Source organism: Haliotis cracherodii, unplaced genomic scaffold (assembly GCF_022045235.1).
Source record: "Haliotis cracherodii isolate W230 unplaced genomic scaffold, xgHalCrac1.p SCAF_29, whole genome shotgun sequence".
NCBI classification, from domain to species: domain Eukaryota; kingdom Metazoa; phylum Mollusca; class Gastropoda; order Lepetellida; family Haliotidae; genus Haliotis; species Haliotis cracherodii.
In genome coordinates, this window is record NW_027266285.1 from 2415574 (window position 1) to 2441477 (window position 25904).

The following is a 25904-nucleotide window of genomic DNA, read 5'->3' on the forward strand; positions in this document are numbered from 1 at the left end:
TCCTATTCTGGCGTCTTTAAGTGTAAAGTGATACTCTTTATGTATTAACTTTCTAATTACTTGCCCGTTTCTCTCTGTTGACACATGCCTTCTTTGCTTGCAGCGTTTGTCTATTTCATTAAAATTATATGCAACATTGCTTAAACTGTTGTGGCAGTAAATCAGCTAGGGATCCCAACCTCCGATTCAGTGATTGCACTGACCCTGTCTCACAATGCCCTCATGACTCATGCAATCTTTGCCGCTCTCTCCCCCCTCGTGACTTTACTTGAGAAAACGACACACCCATAATGACCACATGGACACTTCTCTGACTACAGAGGTTACCAATCACGTTGACACTACAGCGTCACAAGTTTCACTTTTGGAGCACTGTCTCTCCTCCCTGCCATCGTTTACAGCATTCACGCCCACCGTTTCCGCACCAACGGTCACCGCCTCTCACATGTCCTGATTTTCTCCCTGCACCGTATCTGGATCCCGCCTCGGTTCATCATATGCAATCCATATTCCCGTCATCCGTGGCTCAGGCGGTCTCTAAAGGCACCTCCGGCCTCTTCGGAGCCTGTGGCCCCCCCCTCTGGTCTTCACTGTTCCCACACCGGTGCCCTCTACTCTGGCACCATCGGGTTTCAACCATTAATCAGCATACCGCTTATGCCTGTGGTGACTGCCTCCTGCTGCTATGCTATTGGCACCTCTTATGCATCAATATCAATACATCCTTGTTGCCAGTAACTATGACTACCTCATGTCCGTCCTTAGCTCCTTTTGAGGATGCCACTACTTCTCATTGACCTCAAACACATGGCTCTAACTCTCCCAGGTCTTCCCGCCGTACTTCCAGATCTTCTCGCTCGTCCTGTAGTCAACCCTCTTCATGGGCAATGCAACAGCATCAAATCGACTATCTACTTATCATCTCCCAGCGGCCACCTCGGTTATATCGCCTTAACAGATTTTGAGTTTGAGTTTAAGAGGCAACTCCTGCATCAGCCTTGGAGTGCATCCTCACTCTTCAAACACACGCATGTCACAGTCTCCAATCAATCCAAATTCAAACCATTGAAGGCAATTATCAACCCATGCGTGCTTCTCTCAAAGCTTCACCCAGGCTTCTTCTTTCTTTCGTGGCAAGGGTCAAGACCGTTCAAAGCCACAAGGAAATGACCGCAGAGGCAGGTGCTGATGCCCTGGCGCTCAGCGCCTGAGATCTCCCATTCCCAGTCGTCCCAGTCATAGACACTCCCGTAGTTTCAGTGTTGCATCTAGCGTGCGTAATTGCATAAATGAAGCATTTTTTATGACATTGGCGCAAAATAAAAATAATTATGTGCCACTTGCTACCCAAAAACTACACCGATGGGGCATTTTTGACATTACCGTGCGTATCAGTATGTTAAACTTTCAAAAATCAGCTGTTCTTGGATACCGTATATCGCTGTGTATAAAACGACCCCACGTATAAGACGACCCCCTGTACACACCTTCAAAATCGACACAAAATCCTTTACTCCGTGTATAAAGCGACCTGGAATGATGTGCGCACACAAACCTTATATTGGCAATAAAAATATGTTTATCTTGTGTTGTTTTTTTCTACGATGATTGGTCGCGTGCGTAACTCCAGCACCCGTCGCCATTTTGTGTTTACACGGTGCGACACCAGATTGGTGCCAGTAAAATATAATTCATTTATGATGTAATAACATAAGAGACAGTGGTGAGTAATTTAATCGCCAATTAACTATGTTGATACTAACTAGGCTTATGTTTGCTTCACATTCAGCGTGTTTATTCAACATTCACTTACACACACCGTCTCCAACAGTTGTTAATACAACTGTAAAAACAACGGGAATTGATTTCAGCTTCACTGGTTATCACATGTTAAGTCACATGTGCCATATGCAAATGCTTACCGAAACTTCCGGCTCTCTACTCACGGATGTTGATTGTTTTACCGTGTCAGCTGGCTTGACAATCTGGATCGAGGCGAGGGTCATTTCAACTTTATTTGCAGAAAATATTCAACTTTATTCAAGGAAAACTGATACAAATCATGTTTATGTTTGGAAATAGTTATTGGAACAGTTATTTCGGACGAAATGCAAAGTTTTATTGTCAAATGCTGGGCTGGCTATCGAATGCCTCTTGACATCGCCAGTGAAAGCTGAAAGTGACACAACTGGTAAGTGAAAGTTGGGGAAAACCGAAGCTAAAAATAGTGCACTTCTTGGAATTCGCTAGAGGTCGCTTCTATTTGCTTTTGGAACTGATCGGATGTGCAACGGAATCAAACGAAGCATAATTACGATTAATTTGATTGGTTAATGTTTCCCGCTAGGTGGAGTCGGTATGTGGGCAGTCATTTTGACACTTGGAATTAGGATTCTTTGTATGTTTTGTAAATTCATGTACTGCGTGAACGCGAACATGTCAGTGCCAAAGAAGCGTAGAATTACTGACTTTTTCACAAAAACGCCGTCTGATCGGTCAACATTGGTCAGTGTGAATGAAATTGTGCCTCCTCCTTCGGAACACATGGTGGACAACATCGTGGATAGTTCTGATAGCGATAGTGACAGTGACAGTAAGAGAAAGTTTGTTCACAAGTTTAGAACTGAATGGCTTAAGAAATACGACTGGCTGGCATTTGATGATGAAACTGGCATTTTGACCTGTGAACTTTGTATGGAAGGCAATTTAAAAAATTTGATGACTTCAATGTCATGTAGAAGCTATCTGGCATCTACGTTAGCAAGACATGTCAAGCTACCGGATCATCAGAATGCTCTGAAAAATCAGTTATTAAAGAAAAACTATTCTGTAGCAGCAGATACTGCCATTTCTCAGAAAACTGCAAGTATTATTTCTGCCATGCGTTGTGTTTATTGGTTATGCTAAGAAGGTGTGGCTACAATGAAATACCCTTCTTTGTTATCACTCATGAAGCTTCAGGGATGTGACAATATTCAGTCATTAGCTGCAGGAAAAAATGCAACATATGCCTCAAGAGAAACGGCTGATGAATTTCAGGATACATTTGCTGAACTTATTGAAGAGCACATAAACTCAAATTTGAAAGAGAGTGTTTTCACATCTGTGTTGGTAGATGAGAGTACAGATATTAACATAACCAAAAAGCTTGTTGTGTATGGACGGATTGTGTCAGACGATCTTGAACAAGAAACCCACTTTCTTGGAAATGTTGGAATGAAGTGTGTACATGCAACTGCTGAGATCATCTATGATCATTTGAAAGAATTCTTGAATTCTCGGGCCCTGGAAGTTAGTGACATATATGCCTTTGGATCGGACGGCGCCTCTGTCATGACTGGCAGCAAGGGAGGAGTGGCTACTCTTATAAGAAAGGAAAGCCCACATTGCATTAATATCCACTGTTTGGCTCATCGCCTCAACTGATGCACATCTAAGGCAGCTGATGATGTGGCTTATGTTGGAAAGACATTTCAGAAAACTCTGGTGGACTTATTTTATTACTTTAAGAAATCAGCATGCAGAGTTGAGTCAGGTGCAGGAATTACTTGATGACCCAAAGATCAAGGTTAAAGAAGTTCATGAAATCAGGTGGTTTGCAGTGAACAATGCTCTCAACACAGTGTATAGGACTTTGAGATCTTTGGTCAAGTACTTCAAACAGAAAGAGAAGCCTACTTCAGCAGAGAAGGAACTACTACAAAATCTCACAGACTATAAGTTTGTGTTCATACTACATGTGATGATGGATGTTATCCCAAAGTTCACAGAACTTAGCCTTGTCTTCCAGAAGGTGGATTTAGACATCTCTTGTGTCCAGCCTGCAATTGATGGCTGTTTGACAAGTGTGAAAAAAAGCAATCAGTGGTAAAAGCTAATATCAGCTGTTGCTGAAGGACAAACTCAGAGTGAACAGTGATAAGGAGAAGAAAGTTGCCACTGTGACGTACTTGGGTGAAAAGCTTTCAAACTATGATGTCAAAGATGCAGAAGCTATCAGACACAAGTTTCTTACTGGGCTTCAGGACAGTGTCAACAAGAGATTTCCAAGTAACAGCACATTTGTTGCAACTGCCTTCAGTGTCATGGGCATGAGGAGTATATCATTTCTATCCAAGGACCAGCTTGACTTGTATGGAAGAAAGGAAATAGAAACACTCATCAATCATTATAGTTCAGACCTCACAGGTTCCAGTCGGCATCTTAGTAAGGCCCATATTGACAAGCAGGCCACTCTTGGGGAATGGGATTTTGTCAAACAAGTTGTCGTGAATGAAATGTATCCAAGGGACAATTTCAAGACACTTTGGAAGTTGATACATTGCCATCACAAGTCGATGTTTCCAAATCTTTTGACACTAGTCAGACTAGCGCTCATCATGCCCTTACAGACAGCCGATTGCGAACGTGGTTTTAGCTGCCAAAATGACATCTCATTCACCAACCAGAAACAGACTTATAAGTGACACACTCAACAAGCTTATGTTGATCAAGCTGGAAGGTTCATCCATAGATCAGTTTGAGTTCACCAGAGCTGTTCAGAAATGGAAATATGCAAAGGACAGAAGAATCTTTCATGCCACAAATTAACTTTGGTAGCCAAACTGACTTGAACATGTTGAACATTGAAGCCCTTAGAGAATGTTTGGGTGAGTAAATGGTTGCAGTATGATTGCTTCATGTATTAATGTAATCAGTAGGCATTGAAAGGGGGGAAATGAGAACTGGTTAACAATTACTTAAGTGGCCCACCAAAAGTGATGGGCCACTTGGCCCAATCTGAGCAAACCCTAGATGCAGCACTGTAGTTGGGAGATAAGGCAGGTTTGGGGCCAACTGGACAAGATACTCTTCAAGATACTTTTGTCCCCTATATCCTTTGTCGGGGGTACCAGCTCTCTCATAGCAGATCCATGATTGACCTCTTACCCTCTTACTCGTCAGGCTCAGCTCTTGCTCCATACCTTCAAGCTTCTGGTGCTCAAACGGGCGGTCAATATTGTTCCCGATCCATTGGCGCATCCTGGCTTCTACTCTAGTGTTCATGGTGCCCATGAAGGATCTGTCCAACTTACATATGTCTAAAATCTCGCCTCTTCAACAAGAGTTTCCTGAAATGTCATCCATATTGTTGCCTGACTACGTTGAAACTAGTCAGAAGTCAGAATTCCCAGATCAGTCTCAACATCCTGGATGCCTTATGTGCCCATCCACCCCAGTTGCAGGAAGTTCCTCAGGTTCCCGTTTTCCAGGGTATCCACTACCAGATGGGTGGTCCTCCCATTTGGCATTTCCACAGCTCCGTGGTTATTTACTTGGATTACCAAGCCAATTGCCGCATACTTGCACCTGAGCTATGTTCAGTTTGAGTCTTACATCGACGACTGCCTACTGAAACATCAGGACATGGAAACCCTCCACTTCACAGGGATTTCATGCATCGTCTACTCGCACAACTGGGATGGATCGTCAATGAGCTCAAGTCACTCCATCCTTCAAGCTCCAACTCATAGGCGGCCTGTTCCGCCTGGTACCCAACAACAGGTGGCACAAACTACAGCACCATCTCCTTCCTGCCCTTCACCAAGCTCTTACACTTCGTAAATGGCAGGTATTAATGGCTGCTCTCATGTCAGTTCAGGATCTGAATCGTTCAGCGTTCTCTGGACAGGCCTAAAAGCGTAAGCTTCCAGCCACCCGTACTAATTCCCAGGTTTCTGCTGAATATCAAAAGCACACCGAAGCTATCTCTTCTTCTGATCGCGCCTTGGTGGCAGGCATGGAACTTGTTCATGGATCATCGAGATCTCGCCAGTCGCGACCCTTGGGTGGCCACATTTACAGGTACATCCCCACAGTTATGGCAGCTTGAGTTAGTGAGTTACATGCCGTTGATGTCTCCTAAGTACAGTTCGAGCGCAAAGGGCATGGTACTGTCCATCTTAGGCTGTGCTGGGATTTCATTGCAAAGAATCAACTACCAGAACAACCATTCTACGTTTTTCTTCGATAGTGGGTTCTAAGGACGAGGATGAACTTCTTCTGTGCCCAGTTTTGGCCTTACAGGTTTTCATCCATCGATCCAAGACACAATGTTGATCTCGGAAATGACTGTTCATTCTAGTCTCGCCTACATCCCAGACGGAAGTCAATTGTAACACTATCTCACTGTGGCTGCGCTCCATTATCCTGCTGGCTTACAACCATGGCTCTCCACAGCAATTGTTCTATCAAGTCCCTCATGGAGGGCTGTTTTTTGCACTAGGGTAGTGTCTTTGCCGGTCATTATCTCTGAGACATGGCTCTTGAGGATGTGCAAGGTGTTCATAGTTTTCGGTCCCCTGATGGTGGCGCAACAGGTCTCAAAGCCCAGACCATTTTGACTTCTACACCTTGGAGCTGACCTTGTGACCTCTCTGGTAGAAATTACCCCAGACTAGAGGGTTTCATGCTTCTGTTTATTCCAGCTTCTTGAATGGGAATTTAGAACTTGGACGCCACCCGTTTTCTATTTTTCCTTTTTTCATGACTGGCCTACACACCTTTTACTCTCACTTGTGTGGCTCTATCGGACAGGATAGGTCTGTGTTTTCCGTTCTTTCCCTGCCCATGATGCTCTGGTTACCTGAAATTGTAGAGGGTCTATCCCCCCCCCCCCCATTAAGGTATTAATGCAGGATAAGATAAAAATTGTTTTAGTAAAATCAAAAATATTGTTTTTCATTTGGATACCTATCCTGCATTACTATGTCTATCGTGCCTGCCCATCACTTTGCTACCTCCCCGTGAAGTTTTCAGGTGTTTGTACTCGCAGTTATGACTTCACCACTTCCTGTCACATGGTAGCTGTTCAGAGAGCAAATGCAACACAACTGGTTGGTTCTAGTCAGAAAACAGCAGTAAAAGCATTACGATTTTACTAAATTTGATGTTATTATTATTCCAGCTCATTGGCAAGGCTTGTCAAGATTCAAAGAAGACCTGGGTCATCTGATTACAACAAAAGGGAACTACTCCGCAATGTGAAAAGTGCAATATCAGGAACTGCCAAACGCTTCTCAGGGTACCAGCAACATGTAAGATTGGAAACATGTCAAAGAATTTGAGTTTATGTCATGTTAGTTATTATGCAGTTACAGAAATGTGATTCTGAACAGTTAAAATTTCTTTCACATCTATTTTGATCTAGTACAGTACTGAGAATAGTATAAATTTATGGTTTTGTTTTTTCTTCAGGATGCTCATGAGTTCCTCAGTCAAGTCCTTGATCAGCTGAAAGAAGAAATTGTCAAATTTAACAAATCAACACCAAGTCCAACAAGAGACCCATCAGAAGACATTGATCTTGTTAACCCAACCCTCGACAATTTTGAATTTGAAGTACTGCACACGATAACATGCCTGAAGTAAGTCAAAATACAAATATTACTGATCATTACATTAACTGGACATAATTTGCCATCACCTTGACTGATGTCAGAAATGCATATGCTGCACTAATTGACCTTGCTATGACACTGATCCACAAAGGATTTAGTGTGGTATTTGCTTGTAAAGTTGAGTACTTTGATGTAACCATTGGAATTGCAATTATGTTCAGAAACCCAGTGTAAAGTTTGTTGTTTTGTGTGTTAGCAAGTTGTACATACTACATGAGATGACGTGATGGCCCCTGAACTAGTTCTATGTCTGTTGTTTTTCAGATGTGATGAAGAGGTTGCCAAGTCCGAGCAGTTCAATGATTTGTCCTTGGAGATGCCACAAAGAAGGTATTGGCTGCTTTTCATAAGGTGCAGTTAGTCATGGCACACAGGTCACACTATGCCTCCAATATTGAAAAGTTGAAAAGTACTGGAAAACATGTCTACACAATCATGGCACAATGAACTTTAGAAGTGTGTAAGTTTCCTCATGATCAATGGAGAATGGTTTGATTCATCTAGTATATTGTAGTGTCCTTCCTAGCATATTATGAATATTTCTCCCGAAACTCTTAGCAATAACATGCTATTTTCATTCTAGTCACCAAGGTTACCCCAAGTCTCTGCAGGATGCTTTAGATGTGTTCCTGCAACAAGAAGAAATTGATTACACATGTGCGAAGTGTGGTCACACCAAGTCTAAAGTCAAACACAAGTTCACAAGGATACCCAGGTGTGCTTCAATAAGTTATGACACTAAATATTTTTTCTCAGCACTTAAAACCAGAAATTCATTATTAATGGATGTAATGTTTGACATTTAGGTCTCAGATGCAGTTTCCATATTTGTTCATGACCATGTTTTACAGATGGAGGTTTCAATTTGACCTTTAGTTGTCAAGCAAAGAGATATTTGTGAATGACATTATTTTTTGTTTTTTATTTCTGCAGGATTTTGATTCTACACCTTAAAAGATATGCATACAGTGCTGCAATATCCCTACATAGCAAAATGGGTCAGCGGATATTCATTCCAAGCTATGTGTCCCTGTCCTCTCATGTTGATCGTGATGTCCAGTGCCCTCCACCCATACCATGTGTGCTGCCACAGTCTAGGTAACTTCAACACTCTACACCAGTGTGGGGACTCCATGGCAGAATAGGGCTGTTATAAAGAAAAGCCAACTAGTGATTTGTTTGTTATTTAGTGTCACACTCAGTGATATTCCCGCTTTATGGTAAATGATTGAGCCTGGACTAGAGAAACCAGTGATTGATATCCTTACCCAACGAAATATTCTGTCCGAGTACAATGACACTCAATCACTACATCTGACTACTCAATCCGTTTAGTCGCTTTGGATAGCTGAGGACCAATTCTAAGTGTGACTACCCAGTGGATAATGATGACAGGGTGATTACAATCAGTTTTCTAAACAATTTTAAAACCCAACAAGAGAGTTGGGCATTTGACCCATTAATGTTGCCTGCCCATCTTCGAGGTTACCTGCCCACATTCAGACATTGAGAAATTGCACACAAAAATAGAGACAAATTGCATCTGGCTTGAGAATCTACAGGGAGTTATAATAAACTGAATATATAAGTAGGCTAAATATTTTCTGCCAGACAGTCAGGCAGGTAGAGGAAAGTTTGATCATTGCTGAAGTGATGGCTCAGACTTGAATGCTCAACAGGCTCCCATGAATTTGACCGAGACTGGTCATGTGACATGAACAATGTGCACTAACTCACTCAACCTCTCTACATTTCTGCAGCCTGTGTGCCTCATACTAGGAATTTGTCTAGGTTTTTACAGGAGCCAATGTAATAATGGTAGTCTTAGACTTTGGTCACTTGTCTGATATATATGATTTATTTTTCTTTTCTAGTAAGATATGCTAATAACAGTCAATAAGACAAGCAGCTCCTGAAAGTGGAGAAAGAAAACATTGATACGGATATATTAACGTCACTAAGGCACTAGACTTTCCCAGTTGGTGTTATAGTCATATTTGGGAAAATATGAGGCATAATCCCAAAATATTTGCCTTATCTGGAACATGCGAAGGAATCATTTATCGTGTTTAAGATCGATGTAACCCTAACATGTCTCATGTGATCATTTCTTTTTGGCTTCAGTCCCATGAAGTCCCTTCCAGACTTGGATGATCGCAAGGGAGATCACTCTAGGAGGAAACTTGACTATACTTCTGACTCAAAGTAAGATCATCACTATGTAGTATTGTTTCTATCTTGTCTGTTTCACGGAGAAGATTAACATAACCTACAAAATGTATTTCTGACTAGTGCCATGGGGAGAGACTCTATGGCAGTGTAACAAGCACACTGGTTGAAGTTATTCAGGTCCTTTGACCTGTAATGTATTTCCTATCCTGTGTACGAGACAAACTTTAGATTACTCATGAAATTAAGAATCCCTTAATTTGTGTAAGTATCTTTATGATAATATGGTGTGATTGCAACTGCATCTTTTATAGTTAAGTACGGACAAGCTAGATTAATTACAATAAACTAATCAAATGGTGTTGTGTACCAGGTACACTTTCAAGTCCCTACACAAGCCAGGTGAGGGGAGCACAGACCAATCAGCCCCTGACATGGAGAGGAGGAGCTCTACAGATCTGGAAGACAGCAAACTGTTTCCCAGCTTTACATTGGTAAGTTATAGCAGAGAGCAAGTACCGCAGCTGTAGAAACTAACATTTTTTCCGCTCCTCCTTATGATGATAACACATAGCAAAACCCTAAAAAATGTCACATTTCTACTAGTCCTTATGATACCTGTTGGGCAGTTTGGCAAGGACTACGGGACTAGTGCCACTTTCTAACGCTGAGCACTGACAAAAACATATTGATCAGATTGTTTTCAAGAATATTTTAATTGTAAATATTTGAAAATATATTAGAAAAGTGAGCATTTGCATGGCAGCCCAAAATGTTAGGTGGACTCGTGTCAGTGATCAGTCCAAGTGTTTATATTTGGTTTGATAAGTGCTTATGTTATATACTTCTGCAGTGTTGCTGTATTATTGGGGTATTTTGGACTTTTTTTAAGACTGGCTTCACATCATATACAGTTAGTAGGAGCTGTTCAACCTGCATTTATTCTCCATGTGGTTACAATTAATCCAGTGTTCTCACAGTGTACAGCTGAAGATTGTCTGACATAGACAATACTGCAAAAACTATTTAGACTTGCATACCATTAGTTGAACTTTTTCCAGTCTTGTAACCCTGGTAACACTGATGGTTTCAGGATGAATCTACTGAAGATGCTGACATGGCACGTGCCATTGAGCTAAGTCTACAGGATGCCAAGAAGCAGGAACAGGTGAGTCTGCTGTCAGGGATCACTGGAGGGACCAGTGGACATTAGTGTAAGGATTTGTTGAAGTACAAGGATAGGTTTATGATCAAACTTCAATGAATATATACCTTGTGAGAGCTTTCATTCTTTGAATATCTTTATGTATAGAATAAAATGTAGCAAAACTTTGAAGTGACGTCTAACATTCTCACCATCAAATCATCAACCAGGAAACATTGCAACATCAGCAGGCCCTAGAGCCTGGGGTATTATTCAACTTTTCAATCTTCATACATGTTTATTATCCCTGACAAACTCATTATAATGAATTATTTAGTGCAAATCATTGAAAAACATGTGATCACAGATTTCAGTATAGTTTCATTGGTTATTGATTGAAACTAATCAATTATCAATTAATTATAACAAGACTACTGGGATTTCTTTCTGTAGATATGTTTTCTACATAAAAATACTTTAACTAGAAACAGTAGCTTGTTGTTTTTAGCTCATCAAAACATGTTAGTGTTCTTGCTTCATCTATATTCAAGAATGTCTGTTGCTCATATTACTAGGAACTTTTACCACCTGCTTTGCCTGGATAAAAAAAAATTATGTCCTGGTGGGGAGCATTTCTGGAACTATTGCCAACTATTGCTGTCAAGTTGCCAACCTTCAACACTACCATGATCATATATAAATCTTTGGACAATGGATGATGTCTGTGATCACATATCAAACTTGGGGGCAATGGATGATGTCTGTGATCACATATCAAACTTGGGGGCAATGGATGATGTCTGTGATCACGTATACAACGTGGGGCAATGGATGATATCTGTGTTCACATATAAAACATGGGGCAATGGATGATATCTATGTTCACATATAAAACATGGGGTAATGGATGATGTCTGTGATCACATATAAAACAAGGGGCAATGGATGATATCTATGATCACTTATAAAACATGGGGCAATGGATGATATCTATGATCACATATAAAACATGGGGCAATGGATGATATCTATGATCACATATAAAACATGGGGTAATGGATGATATCTATGATCACTTATAAAACATGGGGCAATGGATGATATCTATGATCACATATAAAACATGGGGCAATGGATGATGTCTATGTTCACATATAAAACATGGGGTAATTGATGATATCTATGATCACATATAAAACAAGGGGCAATGGATGATGTCTGTGATCACGTATACAATGTGGGGGTAATGGATGATATCTATGTTCACATATAAAACAAGGGGCAATGGATGATGTCTGTGATCACTTATAAAACATGGGGCAATGGATGATATCTATGATCAGGTATAAAACATGGGGTAATGGATGATATCTATGTTCACATATAAAACATGGGGTAATGGATGATATCTATGTTCACATATAAAACATGGGGTAATGGATGATATCTATGTTCACATATAAAACAAGGGGCAATGGATGATGTATATGATCATGTATAAAACATGGGGTAATGGATGATATCTATGTTCACATATAAAACATGGGGTAATGGATGATATCTATGTTCACATATAAAACAAGGGGCAATGGATGATATCTATGATCACATATAAAACAAGGGGCAATGGATGATATCTATGATCACGTATACAACGTGGGGGCAATGGATCATATCTATGATCACATATAAAACAAGGGGCAATGGATGATATCTATGATCACGTATACAACGTGGGGGCAATGGATCATATCTATGATCACATATCAAACATGGGGTAATGGATGATATCTATGTTCACATATAAAACAAGGGGCAATGGATGATGTCTGTGATCACTTATAAAACATGGGGCAATGGATGATATCTATGATCACGTATAAAACATGGGGCAATGGATGATATCTATGTTCACATATAAAACATGGGGTAATGGATGATATCTATGATCACGTATAAAACAAGGGGCAATGGATGATATCTATGATCACTTGTAAAACAAGGGGCAATGGATGATATCTATGGTCACTTATAAAACATGGGGCAATGGATGATGTCTATGATCACGTATAAAACATGGGGCAATGGATGATATCTATGATCACGTATACAATGTGGGGGTAATGGATGATGTCTGTGATCACGTATAAAACATGGGGTAATGGATGATATCTATGATCACATATAAAACAAGGGGCAATGGATGATATCTATGTTCACATATAAAACATGGGGTAATGGATGATATCTATGATCACGTATAAAACATGGGGCAATGGATGATATCTATGATCACGTATAAAACATGGGGTAATGGATGATATCTATGATTACGTATAAAACATGGGGCAATGGATGATATCTATGATCACGTATAAAACATGGGGTAATGGATGATATCTATGATTACGTATAAAACATGGGGCAATGGATGATATCTATGATCACGTATACAATGTGGGGGTAATGGATGATGTCTGTGATCACATATAAAACATGGGGTAATGGATCATATCTATGATCACGTACACAACTTTGGGCAATGGATTAGGCATACCTTAAACAACTGTATAGTCAAAAGCTCAAACTATTTGTTTTAATGAGGTATTATATGTAGGCTTTGTGTGTACAAGACCAGAAACGTGTAAAACGACTCACCCAGTTGACATGGATATGTTTTGGTTAGTCAGTGACTATTTAGCTTGATAGGAAGGTGATGATAGAGAAGTGACTTGTAGACTTGACTAGCTACAAACTAATTATTTTCCACTTGATGGTGTGCTGTTCAGTTACATCAAGGAACATTAGGTTTCTCCTGTAGTAAATGTATATCTGTGTACATATGTTGGCAGCAGGAAACTTACAAGGACAGTCCTAGTGAAGATGAGGACAACAATATGAAAGATGATGTGATGGAGATTAGTCACCTTCCTAAGGCAGGGCAGCAGATTGACATCAGTGGTAAGTAGATTGCTGTTTGTTAATTAATCTACAAAGCTTGAGGAATAATGGAGACATTTACAATTGTTTGGCTTATGTTGCTGAATAGAATCAAATGTGTTACTTGTAAACTGATACCTTAAACACCATATTTTTAACTTAATCCTACATTACTCCTTAATGCATTTACTGAATACTTTTGACAGAAAATGAAGCAGTGGTGAGGAGGAAAATTTGTTCCTCTTACAGAAGCAGGGTCCCAATTACCAGCTGCCAAGTCATACTAGAAGTGTTGATGTCACAGAAATCTCTGTTGGTCACAGGACAAACAAGTTGTGTTTATAAATTGTTCCCCAGTTTATTGCTGACTTCGGCTGTACCCGTGGTCTTCAAGCTTTCAAACAACCAAGTCTTTTCCTTCCTGTGATTTGTGGTATCTGTGTTTGATGTTTATATGCAATAATATTTATATTAGCATGTGAATGTGACAGTTTGACTCTCACTTGAACGTCACTCCAGCATTCAAGGTGCACAAATTCAAAAGGGATTTTCCCGTTCACGCATTTGGGGTGACAGCCGTTTACTATCAAGGTCCCTGACAACCATTTTGCGGTCCTCCAAACCATTGTCAGAGGCAGATAAACCACATTCGCAATCATCTCAAGGCGTCCTTAGATGAGGTTAACGCCACCCACCGTCTGGGTTATGTTGCCTTGTCCAACTGGGATTCCAAGTTCAAGCACCAGCTTCTTTGTCAACTGTGGCCAGCGACAAAGCTTTTCAATGGCCAGATCTGTGACATGCACACCAAGGTCTTGAGTTATGCTCAAGACGAGACAGCGCTCAAGGCTCTGGAGCATGTGTCTCAGAATCTTGGCCAGCACTCGTCTAAGTCAGGCAATAATCAGTCAAGGCACTCATCCTTCAAGCATCAGGCCATGGATAAATCTTTTTTTCATGGCAAAGAATGAGGCAAGGGCAGAGGCCATGGCTCCAATCAATCCTGCAGGGGTTATTCCAAGGGTAGGAGTGGGGACCGGAGGGGGGAAACATTGGCCCAGTGGACAATCATGACTGGGTTTCCCACCCGATAGTCGACACACTAGTAGGTGGGAGACTAGGCCTGTTTTGGAGAAATTGGATCGGTATGGCTTTACACTATCAACATCATAAGGCACGGGTACCGTCTCAACTTGGTGCCAGACCCACCACTGACAACGACTCCCATACCATGGCTCCATCACGGGAAACAACATAAAAACTCTTGATGGAGAAGAGAGCCATAGCAGTTGTGCAGACCCCAGCCTTGACGCCGTGGCTCTGCTCTCCTATCTAATCTTGCTCGTACCAAAGAGGGAGGATTCCAACAAGATGCGGATGATAAACAACCATGCCTTGTTGAACTATGTTACCTGAATCCCTGTCTTCCCTACTTCCAACTCATAACCTTGAGACTGCTCAGGGGCAGCATCAATGCTTACGATTCCCTGATCAGCCTCAACTTGCAGGATGCTTACCTGCATGTTCCTATTCACCCCAGTGACCGTCGGTTCGTCTGGTTCCAGTTCAATGGAATCCACCTGTCTGCGCCTGAGAAACATCCGGATCGAGTTGTACATTGATGACTGCATACTGAATCAACTAGATGCAGCAATCCTAGCCTGTCACCGGAATTTCACCAGGCGCATGTTATATCAATTGGGTTGGATAGTGAACTAATTCCATCCTACCGACTGCAGTTCATAAGAGGCTTTTTTTTAGACAGATCTGGACCTTCTAACAGTGCCATGGAACAGATGGGTCAAGATCCTACACCATGTATACCCTGCCCTTCAGCAACGAATGGCAAGTGCTCCTGGGACTGCTTACGTCAGCACAGGATATGATGATCAAGGGTCTGTTACACTTGCATGCCCAATTCAACAGTTCTTGGCTCCTTACATCAGACGGCAGGACCTGTCTGAATCCATCGCTCTGCCATCTCACCTCAGGACTTACCTCGGTTGGTAGATGGTAGAGTCAAACTTCTCAGGAGGTGTTGAGTATCTGGAGGACCAGACAGCTTCAGGGCATCATCAACAACGTAGAGATGGAGGCACTCAAACTGACGATAACACATTGAAAGGAGCACCTCCAAAACACTTAACTCGCCATCTCAACCGACAACATCACTGTAGTATGGTGGGGACAACTCACACTCTCTTCTCAAACAGACATTCAGGTTTTCAGTCTGGTGGATCAACTGGGTCTGCGCTTCCTGGTCTAGCACATACCTGGTTGTCGTATGTGTTCGCAGACGTGTTATCCAGGTATGAGTGGCGCCCAGGGAGTTGAAACTTCACCCAGAGGGATTCCGTCTCGTATGTCAGAGCCTAGGTCAACCAAACCTCGACCTATTCACCACACACACAAACTGCCAGATCTAATCGTATGTCTCACCGATACTGGATTCTGCAGGCATGGGTGGTTGATGCGCTCAGCATCCCATGGGAGGGGCTTTTCCACCCCCGAAACATCTACCCAAGGTGATGCAAAAGGTCCCCCTTGCGTGGGATTTGAATATGTTACTTTGATGTTTTTGTGGACCTCCCTTTGAGCCGCATCACGCAACATGATTGTTTAACCTCACCAAGAAAACAATATTTCTCTTGGCGCAAGCTACAGCGACAAGTGTGAGCGAGCTTCTTGCGCTCAACATCACTCGTGTACGCTTTGAGCCTGGTATGCATGGAGCGGTTCACCTCAGGCTGTGCTGGGATTTTATAGCTAGGACCCAGCTTCCTGGATAGCCCAACCATTCTTTCACCATCCCACCTTTATCATCAATTGTGAGCGTAGAAGATGAGGAGGAACTCTGATTGTGCCCAGGCTGTGCACCACAAATTTTCATCTGTCGCTCAAGGACTCGGCGTGGTGTGTTAAAATGGTTATTCATTCCCGATTCTCAGATGTCCACTACCGAAGTCAGAGGCAACACTATTTCTTTATGGTTACATGCTATCATCCTTCAGGCTTTACGAGATTGTCAATCTCGAGCCACCCAGAGCTATTAATCCCCACCAGATCAACCGGTTGCCTCCTCGATGGCTCTACACAGTACATGTGCGGTTAGAGCTATTATGGAAGGATGTTTCTGGAGGTCAGACTCAGTCTTTGACAGTCACTACCTGAGGGACATGGCATTACAAGACCTCTGTAGCTAGGCAGGTTGTAAAAACAATCATGTCCAGAGCCAGCCTTACCCAACTCACGTAGTCATGCTTGATCAGTGGGTTCTTGCTGTTTTGCAGTTGTGGCTTGGTGCTCCAGTCTCTAGACTCAAGTGCATGCTATTGTCTATTACTGTTTGTTTACCCGGACTTAATCATATTCTCGTTACCTTTCCACAGACAAGATTAGGTGATCAGTTACCGATGTATGCAGACAAGTTGCGCCGCACGGTTGACACAACTGCAGGTCATGAGAGTGTTTACTGAGTTCAGTATCCCACCTCCATACCGTCGGATACAGATGCATTAGGGAGTAATGCAGGACAAGTTGAAAAACCTAGTAAAATCCAGATATTTTTTATATTTGTATACTTATCCTGCATTACATCATCACAGACCTGCCTCCCTGCGATATCTTCAACAAGATTAGGTGTGATTAACAGTAATATGGAGTTCTGTGACGTTACTACTTCCAGCTGGTGATTGGGGTCCAGCTTCTGTCAGGGGAACAACATTTTTTTCATCAGCTGGACCCATCACAGCTTCAGGTTTTTTTTTTTCGAAAGTTAGCAGTAAATGTGTTAAGGAATTAAGTAGGATAAGTTTACAAATATTTAATATCTAGATTTTACTAGAGTTTCATAATATAGTAATCAATGCTTGATCTGCTTTGAAGTTAATCAATCCTTGTATAGCTCATGTTCCTGAGTCAAGGGAGTTAACTGATTGTTAAAGTCCTGTTTCAACCCCGCTGAAATAAGCTGGAATTTGGTGGCTCGATCATAGCATGTGGTTACATGGCAAGATAAACATCTTTGGTAGACAATAAACATTTGTGGTACAGACATCAAGTGATGGCAAGAGATTTACGTTCTTGGTATTATTCTAAATGTACAAAGGTATTATTGACCATAAATATATGTATAGTGCAAAGGATGCACAAGAAGTTGTTTGAATAGTATTGATCAGTGCAGCAAAGACCTAATGAAGGAGTTAGCATATACTCCAAAATGTTGTGTTCCTCATAATAAAGAAGTTGACATCCATAAATTCTCTTCCTTAATCAAGATCTTAATTGTAATAAAAGGGGTCTTACCTCGCAAAGTGCAAGGGTAAAATCTGGACTTTCATTGTCAGTTAACTCCCTTCCCTTGGAAAGATGGGTATTGGTCATGGGTTTGAAACCTAGATTTGACCTTATTATGTTCTTTGGGTTGTCGGTAGCATACCTGTGCTTGTTAGTTTCACCAATGCTGTATCTTCAGAAAGTTACTCCAGAAATTTATTGCACAATAGCTAGTTCAATAGGTTTTTTTATGTGATTTTGCAGCCAGTTTTACAGAGACAGACCTACAACATATGACAGAAGAGCAGAGGATAGAAGTTGCAATTCAGCAGAGCTTGATGGAGTCTCAGGGTCCAAGCACATCCCTCAGCACCTCTGACACTGACTTGAGCAGAAGCCTCATTGTGAAGGAGTGCAGTGGAGCATTCCTTGCTTCTCAGACTGATGAACCAGAGTCTGCAGCTCCAGAATTTCCTCTAATTAAGCAGAGAGGTCAATCAAAAAGGGAGAAAGAAAATGAGCTTGTTAATGGTGAAAGCATGACAAGAGACAGGACAGAGTGTGAGTTGAGGGCAGATGTTGGTGGTGAAACTAGTCAGGGACAGATGTGTGTCAGTGGGGTAGAGACTGGTGTGGGGAGGGCTGAGGACAGTGGTACGTTTGATGAGGTTGATGGGGCTGTGTTGGAGCAGATATTCAGTGAAAATGAGGAGGATGTGTTTGGTAGTGAACTCTCTGTGATAAAGCCATCTGTAAGGATAACAAAGGATGGATTGACTCCAGGAGAAATAGAGCACATATTTGGAGATGAATTGACGCCCAGATCAGATTCACATAATGATCGGGATAAAGAGAAAACAGACAGGAAAAAAACAGCTCTCAGTGAAGAAGTTGGTGAGTATTTTGTTCAAGGAAAAAGTGGCATTAATTATGAAATTTGGTGGTCTGGAATTGGTTGATGAATAGTTGATGAAATGTTTTTCCATGCCAGTTTGCCTTTTTGTATGTTTAATAATAAATGTATGTACTGGACAAGTTTAATTTGATCATGAGAAATGATTTGTTGGAATAATGGGAGGAGTACAGTGCTTCATCTGTTAATGATGCCAAATTAAAAGCTTGTGTATTCAAAAATGAATCACATATGACACATTTTGAATATTCTAAGTTCTTTATTTGTAGCCTAACATACAAGTTTTGAAATTAAATTCTTTTCTGAAGAAGTAAAGTAACTGTTTCAGTAGATCTCACATGTTGGGAGGAAAAAGAGAATTTGAAGCCTGAGGTTGAGTCTAATGGTGTTGCAAAACAGGATCATGAATACCCAGAGGAGCCCACTCAAGAGGAGATCCTATTGATCAAACAGAAACGATCTCAGAATGAGGTAACCCTTAGACAGAATAATCAGGCCACTTTTCTATCATACTGTTTGTTAGCAGGAAACTGTTGACTATTGCAGGCTTTTTATAGCAGTAATATGCTGTCACTAATGTCAGTGGTGTCAAAATTGCATTAGCTAAAACTTAAACACAATCTTTGTATCATTATCAGAGAATGAGCGACCATGATTCTGCTGATATGATTTATTATTCTTATGCCCTTGCAAGGAGAAGTATCTTTGATAGAAGTATCAACTGTATTGTTACAGAATGGTGTGTTGCCCTGTTCCTACCGGCTGGTCAGTATAGTCAACCACATAGGTCACAGCTCTTCAGCAGGTAGGTTGATTACAGGGAGGAACACAGGCTTCTATGAAGTACGTGAAGCATGTGTTGTGTATTGACTGAAAATCCACAAATTATTCTTCTCATAATGGTTGAGAAAATTTGCATTTCAACCACACATGCATATATACCTTTAAAGTGAACATTTGTTGAGAAAAGGATAAAGCAATATTCTGAAATCTGTTGAAAGTAATTCAACATCAGTTTTCTGTCAAAACGTCAATATTTCCAGTGGGTGCCATTCTTGAACAATCATTGGGCTATGTAGAATGCAAGCATTGGATTATGACATGATCAGGTAGAGAAGTGTTGAAGAAATTCATGAAAATATTGACTTTCAAAACATATTTAAATTTTAATGAACCAGTTAATTGGACCAGTATAAACTTGTCACCATGTGTTTGCGTCCTTCACTGAATTTAGCTTGGGACTAAGACTGCTAATTTTCAAATATAAGAAATGTGTCACAAACCTCTAAAAAGAGCCTTTTTAACTCTCGCCTTACCACTGTCAGTCTACATTTGATGTTGGTTTAAGTCTTCTGGGGTGATGTGGTAGTCTTGTGGTTGAAACATGAGTTTGCTTCTGCACCTCAGCACACTTAGTCAAGCCAATTTACAGTGTGGGCCCTAATCATATATCAGCCTATAGAATCTAAATGGTGTGTTGCAAATAAAATATATAAAAATGTGTGTTTCCAGGTAACATTGATTATTCTATAACCATTCTGGGAAGTTTGCCTCTAGTGTGAAGAGTGCTGTATATTTTCTTTCTGTCTACCAATTTTTTCTGAGGGACTACAGGTGGCACAGTTGTCTAAGGCACTGCAATTTTCTATGCAGAGTTGTGTCTTATGGGCATGCAAGAAACGTGTGTGTGGGTGTGAATCCAGGTTCACCACATTGTGTTTCTAGGTTTTGTCAACACCATGTCAATGCTCCTGGGTTTCAAAAAGTGGTAAATGTCTTGGAGCTGCATCACTTCAGGCTTTCCTACCATATCAATATCATGATATCACAGGAATACTGTTCCAAGCAGCATTAAACCCAACTCATGCACTCTCTACAATGATGCAAAAACAAAAAGTTCAGGCAAGCCGTCTTAAAAGTTTTTCACAAACTGAATCAGTGTTTACTTCTTTTACAGGTCATTATATCAGTGATGTGTACAACATGAAGAGGAAGTCTTGGCTCAGCTTTGATGATGCTCATGTCTCTAAACTGCCGGAAACGGAAATAAAAACCCGTCGAGAAAGAAGTGGATATATATTCTTCTATATGTGCAAGTAAGAAAGCTAACTTGTAACTTGTATAGCAACTATATCTCATTAGAATTAGAGTACAGTACGTCTTGCATGTGATATGTAAGAGCGGTGATGAGGATCCGTTATGTGTGATCTTGTTCTGTTTCTTTGCACCCCAACTTGCAGCTTGAAACACTTCTCACTCACACATGAGAAGCTAACATAAGCTGATATAACTACAACCATATTTAAATTCATTCACTCACACTGATGGTGGAGGGATTAGTTTCTGTACAAGAACATTGTGTGATCTTATTTTTTGTGTGTCTTATTTCAATACTACCCCTTTCTTTATATTGTGAAATAGTGTTTATTATTTGGAGTACTGTTTAGTGTGGAAGTGTATAAGTGTCACAGTCTAAAAAACAATATCATCTGCGTAGATGATACTGTTCACATCTACAAAGAAGATACTTTCATCAATGTATATATTGATATCAACTATCTATTAAAAAAGTATCTACTGTTGAATTATCGACTTTTGTAAAAATATTTTCTTGAGTAACTGACTGTAGTCAGTTATATATAACCTCTGGGTTAATTAATAATGACCGATTTGTTTGGCTTTCTACCTTGACATATCTTTATTGAGGTACTATCTAAACATTAAATGAAGTAAATGTTCATTTCAATGTGTCAAGGTGACTGATGCATGACACACACTGCACTCTCTCACAACCGTAATGAAGAGAGGAGAGTCCCAAATGGTCTCTAAACTGGAAACAAATAACTATAGGTCATTATTAAATTTTTTAGCAAAATTATATGTCAACCATAGCATAGTTTAAGTCTGAGAAACTCTTGAATATGTTGATTATCCTGATTTCTCCATTATGAAAATTAGGTTTAAGAGGTAAAACATGAATATGAAGGAGTGAGAATCACTCAAACTATAAAAACTGTCACAAACAAATACTCGTCATCATTCTATGCAGTGCTGAAGGTACAATTCAGCAGTTTGTGATTTTATTTTAGTGCTTATAGTTAGACATTTTGAAATGATCTCGGTGTGTACCAACACACTCCCAAACATTTAATTAAATTAACAATAATTAAGTAATTACCTGTATTTACAGTGTAAATGGTCGTATAAACTAATATCCAACTATGGTCGCAACTTCGCAATACAATGTCATTGTCTGAGTAATGATACATATGATTATAATATCACATTTGTAGACGAAAGTATCTTCTATGTAGATGTCAGTATCTTCTCAGCTTCTCGAGGCAAGGGAGTTAACTGATTACAAAAGTCCAAAGTTTCCACCCTTGCTTAACTAGGCTGGTCTTATGTAGTTACATTTTGGCTGGACTAACAAGTCTATGCACAATCCAATCAAAATCGTGCAACGAAATCGAAATCCGGTTCGTAAACTGTTATGCAGATTTCGGTCGATTGCAGGATTTGCAAAGCATGTGCACCGCTAACTCATTGTCAACAGATATTTACCTAATCTTTTCATGTTTTTAATAAAGGTGCTCTCGAGGATTTGATGCACTTCGCGATGTAAGACCCGTTTTATCATAATATAGATCTTTATTATCAATCAGATCGTCTTGACTGGCGCCGCCATTTTGTTTGAAACAAATGCAAATGATATGTTAGGTGGAATTTTATTGGTCCATAGGAGAGGCACAGAATGGACATAACTCATAATAGCCACTGGTGGCGCTACGATCGAGCCCAGAAATTACAGCCTAGTTTGGCAAGGGTGGAAACTGGACTTTTGTAGTCAGTTAACTCCTCGGGAAGATGGTATCAGCCTCGTAGATGATAAAAAAAGGTTACAGACTGTGGCACAAATATGCTTCCATAATTCTCTTTAAGAACTTTCACTGTCATTTCTAGGGAGGTGTTCGAGGAGTTGGAGAGTTGACATACAGCATCAGTATTGAGCAAGGAGAGCTAGAAGAAAGGGTGTTTCTTTTTAAAAAAACCATGTAATTCATTTGTACATTGTCCATGTATGAGGCTCTATTAGATATATTTCTACCAATGTTCATAAAATTATGTTATATTTGATTGATAAAATAACTTCACCATGATACCATTATTCTGTCTGCTGTTGTTTGTTCATTTACCAAAGCTGAATTATTTCTGATGATCCAACCAGGCAGCATTTGTTTAATACCAGCTTTTGTGTCGGCTTGATTGTGTGTGATCATACCCGGATGGGGTGAGATCTTGCTTGTAATATTAATCAGTGCTTTGCTGGTCCAGGCTTGATTTTTCATTTTCATAGTGTGCTATAGCTGGAATATTGCTGAGTGCTGCATTAAACAATAAATAATAATTGAAAATCATTCTTTTAACGTCATTTTATTATGACACCAAAAATATCATATAAGTAAGGTATTTTATGTATATATTGGCACGCAGTAAGGCCATGCAATGGAATTTTGGTGAATGTTTTGAACCACTGAGTGACCTACACCAGTTCAGTGGACACTGACCTGTCAAAAGGGAAGAAAGATATATGAAAATCAACTCTAAGTTGAGTTTTTAGCCTTATCCACATTGATAACAATAGTTTCTCTATTAGACCCATACACCTACCCTGAGGTTGGTAAACCTTGACTACCTGCTTCACTTTGGACTATCCATGTGCGGTTCCACCCAGGACTGATCGAATGTGTCCCCAGCACTCGATTTCTTGTAAGAGGCAGTTGGAGAGGTTGGTCATGCTCGCAACTTAGTATTTGTGAGTCCTGGTCCTGGAAGGTGAATAATGTCGCTCATAAAACCGGTTTGTGTGGCTCGGACTATTATTTACAGGCTACTTGCGGGTCTGGCTCGGACTATTATTTACAGGCCCCAAGTAGCTGGATTATTGCTGACTGCTGGCAGTCTAGACCAGACCGTCCAGTTATTGTCATCATGAGCATCAATTGATGGAAATTGATATGCTATGACACTACATTGACCAAGTCACCAAGCCTGATCACCAGATCCATTTAGTTGACTCAGCAGACTGCAGGTTGCTGGGGACCCCTATTCCTGCTGGACATTTCCATTGGTCAATCTGGATGGGATGCCGCTCCTCTTTAACCAGTGTAATAATAATAAGACAAAGCAGTCTGCAGGCACATTTATTTCCACGTTCACTCGAGGCAATGTACATATTATGAAACTGTTGGATCAAGTCATCCAAAATACATGGTCTTGATACTAGTTTTGCAGCTCCTTGTCACTGTGTCCAGACATTGCTTTCCAACTGCTTTGAGAAAATCATATTGGAAATCGTGTTATATGATATTCAATTATATTTGTCGTTAACAATTTGTAAATATGATACATATGTATCAAATGTTCAAACAGTCCCCTCCCTCGTGAATTTCCATGGACAAGATACCGTTTGTTGAAATCTTTTTTGGTTCAATCTTGTCCTCTCTGATGTATGTGACTCTTTTCTTGTTGATATGAATCTAAAAAAAGGATTGTGTAACATCACATTTCAAATGCCTATACCACAGAAGCAATGAATGGCAAAAGAGGCAACTTACCATTTACTATAAGGACTGTATTTCGGGGTAAGTAGAGGCAGTATAAGTATGGTAACTGTAAAGAATGAGATGGACACATCAACATCTAAATGTCTTAGTAACCCACGTCAGTTTAATGATCACCAGTCACTAGTTCACCCATTATAATCCAGGTAAGACAGGTCTTTAGCAACTATACTTGCCGTTAGAGTCGACTAAGTCAGCGGGTGGGCAGGGTCGCTGACTTGGTCATATCCCAATTGCATAGATCGATGCTCATAATGTCAATCACTGGATTGTATGGTCCAGACATTATTTACAGACAGCCGTCAAATAGCTGTAATATTGCTTAGTGTGGCGTTAAACAACAAACAAATAGATCAGTATCCGGTGTTGCAACCCTGTACACGGATCACATTCACAAACCTCTCACCATGCTCAAAATCGGACACCTGATTCTCAACTGAGGGATGTGTTGCCATTCCTCATGACATGCCTTGGTCATCTTTGAATATGCTGTACCTGATGGTCGATGGCTCTAAACCTACGTCCCAACTGATCCCATAGGTGCTCGATTGGACTTCAAGAATGCCAAGGCATAATTTCAATGGCGTTCTGTAAATGGTTAGTCACAGTTCGTGCCCGGTGGGGTTGGGGCGGGCATTGTCGTCTTTTGTCCATTTAATGTCCCCCTGATCTGTGACCAAATCAACTTTACAATCAAAGCAGCAGCATCTCGATACACCACATGCCCCTTTCTCCTGGATGTTGCGCTGATCAGATGTTTCCCCTTGCCGCCAGACTCAAGTCCTACCTTTAGTTTGGTGCAATAAAAACCGACACCCAAGTTCCAGTCTGACACCAGGTCAAACGGTCCTGTATTGTTTGGGGTGAGAGGAGTGGACGTTTTATTGGTCTTCTCGCCCTTAATCCTGCTGCATCCCGGCTAAGGGACACTGGTGTGGGGATGCCAGTGATGACCCAGAACAGTGCAAATTGAAGTTGGCAGCCCTTTCGCCAGGCATACAAGGACCCTGTCTTCTCTGGCACTGGTATTCCGTAGACGTTCTCACTTGGTCCAGTCTATGCAGCGTTAGAAATTGGCATTTGTCCTGTAGTCCTTGCCAAACTGCTCAATAGTCAAAGTATCATAAGGACTAGTAGAAATTTGCCCTTTTTAAGGGTTTGGCTAAAAATGTTAGTTTCTACCGCTCCAATGTGTGTTTTCTAGTGGCTGATTTCAGAATGATGCCATTCACTGGATTGTCTGGTCCAGACTCGATTATTTAGATCGCCGTCCAAAATTTGGAATATTGCTGACAAACAAAGCATACGGTTCGCTTAAACTCGCCCACAAGGTTGGGCAGTTCAAGGGGCTACCATTCTACAGGCAGATGATGTGTCAATATAGTGTACCATTTGAAAAT

At 40.8% G+C, this 25904-nt stretch overlaps 1 protein-coding gene across 3 annotated transcripts in view; it reads left to right on the forward strand.

The window, feature by feature from the left end:
• The window catches only part of LOC139473465 (ubiquitin carboxyl-terminal hydrolase 37-like), a 36871-nt gene extending 13850 nt beyond the window's left edge, over nucleotides 1-23021 (forward strand). The window contains exons 8-21 of one of the 3 annotated variants that reach the window (XM_071256055.1): nucleotides 6947-7076; nucleotides 7237-7406; nucleotides 7704-7769; nucleotides 8023-8154; nucleotides 8373-8537; nucleotides 9564-9644; nucleotides 9982-10102; nucleotides 10702-10776; nucleotides 13605-13713; nucleotides 18232-18861; nucleotides 19209-19351; nucleotides 19616-19685; nucleotides 20838-20976; nucleotides 22844-23021. In XM_071256055.1, coding sequence (XP_071112156.1) covers nucleotides 6947-7076; nucleotides 7237-7406; nucleotides 7704-7769; nucleotides 8023-8154; nucleotides 8373-8537; nucleotides 9564-9644; nucleotides 9982-10102; nucleotides 10702-10776; nucleotides 13605-13713; nucleotides 18232-18861; nucleotides 19209-19351; nucleotides 19616-19685; nucleotides 20838-20976; nucleotides 22844-22871 — 2059 coding nt within the window. In that variant the 3' untranslated portion in view covers nucleotides 22872-23021. The remainder of the gene's footprint in view (nucleotides 1-6946; nucleotides 7077-7236; nucleotides 7407-7703; nucleotides 7770-8022; nucleotides 8155-8372; nucleotides 8538-9563; nucleotides 9645-9981; nucleotides 10103-10701; nucleotides 10777-13604; nucleotides 13714-18231; nucleotides 18862-19208; nucleotides 19352-19615; nucleotides 19686-20837; nucleotides 20977-22843) is intronic. The other 2 variants (XM_071256057.1, XM_071256058.1) reach the window with 2 other exon arrangements.
• Nucleotides 23022-25904: the final 2883 nt, after the last annotated feature.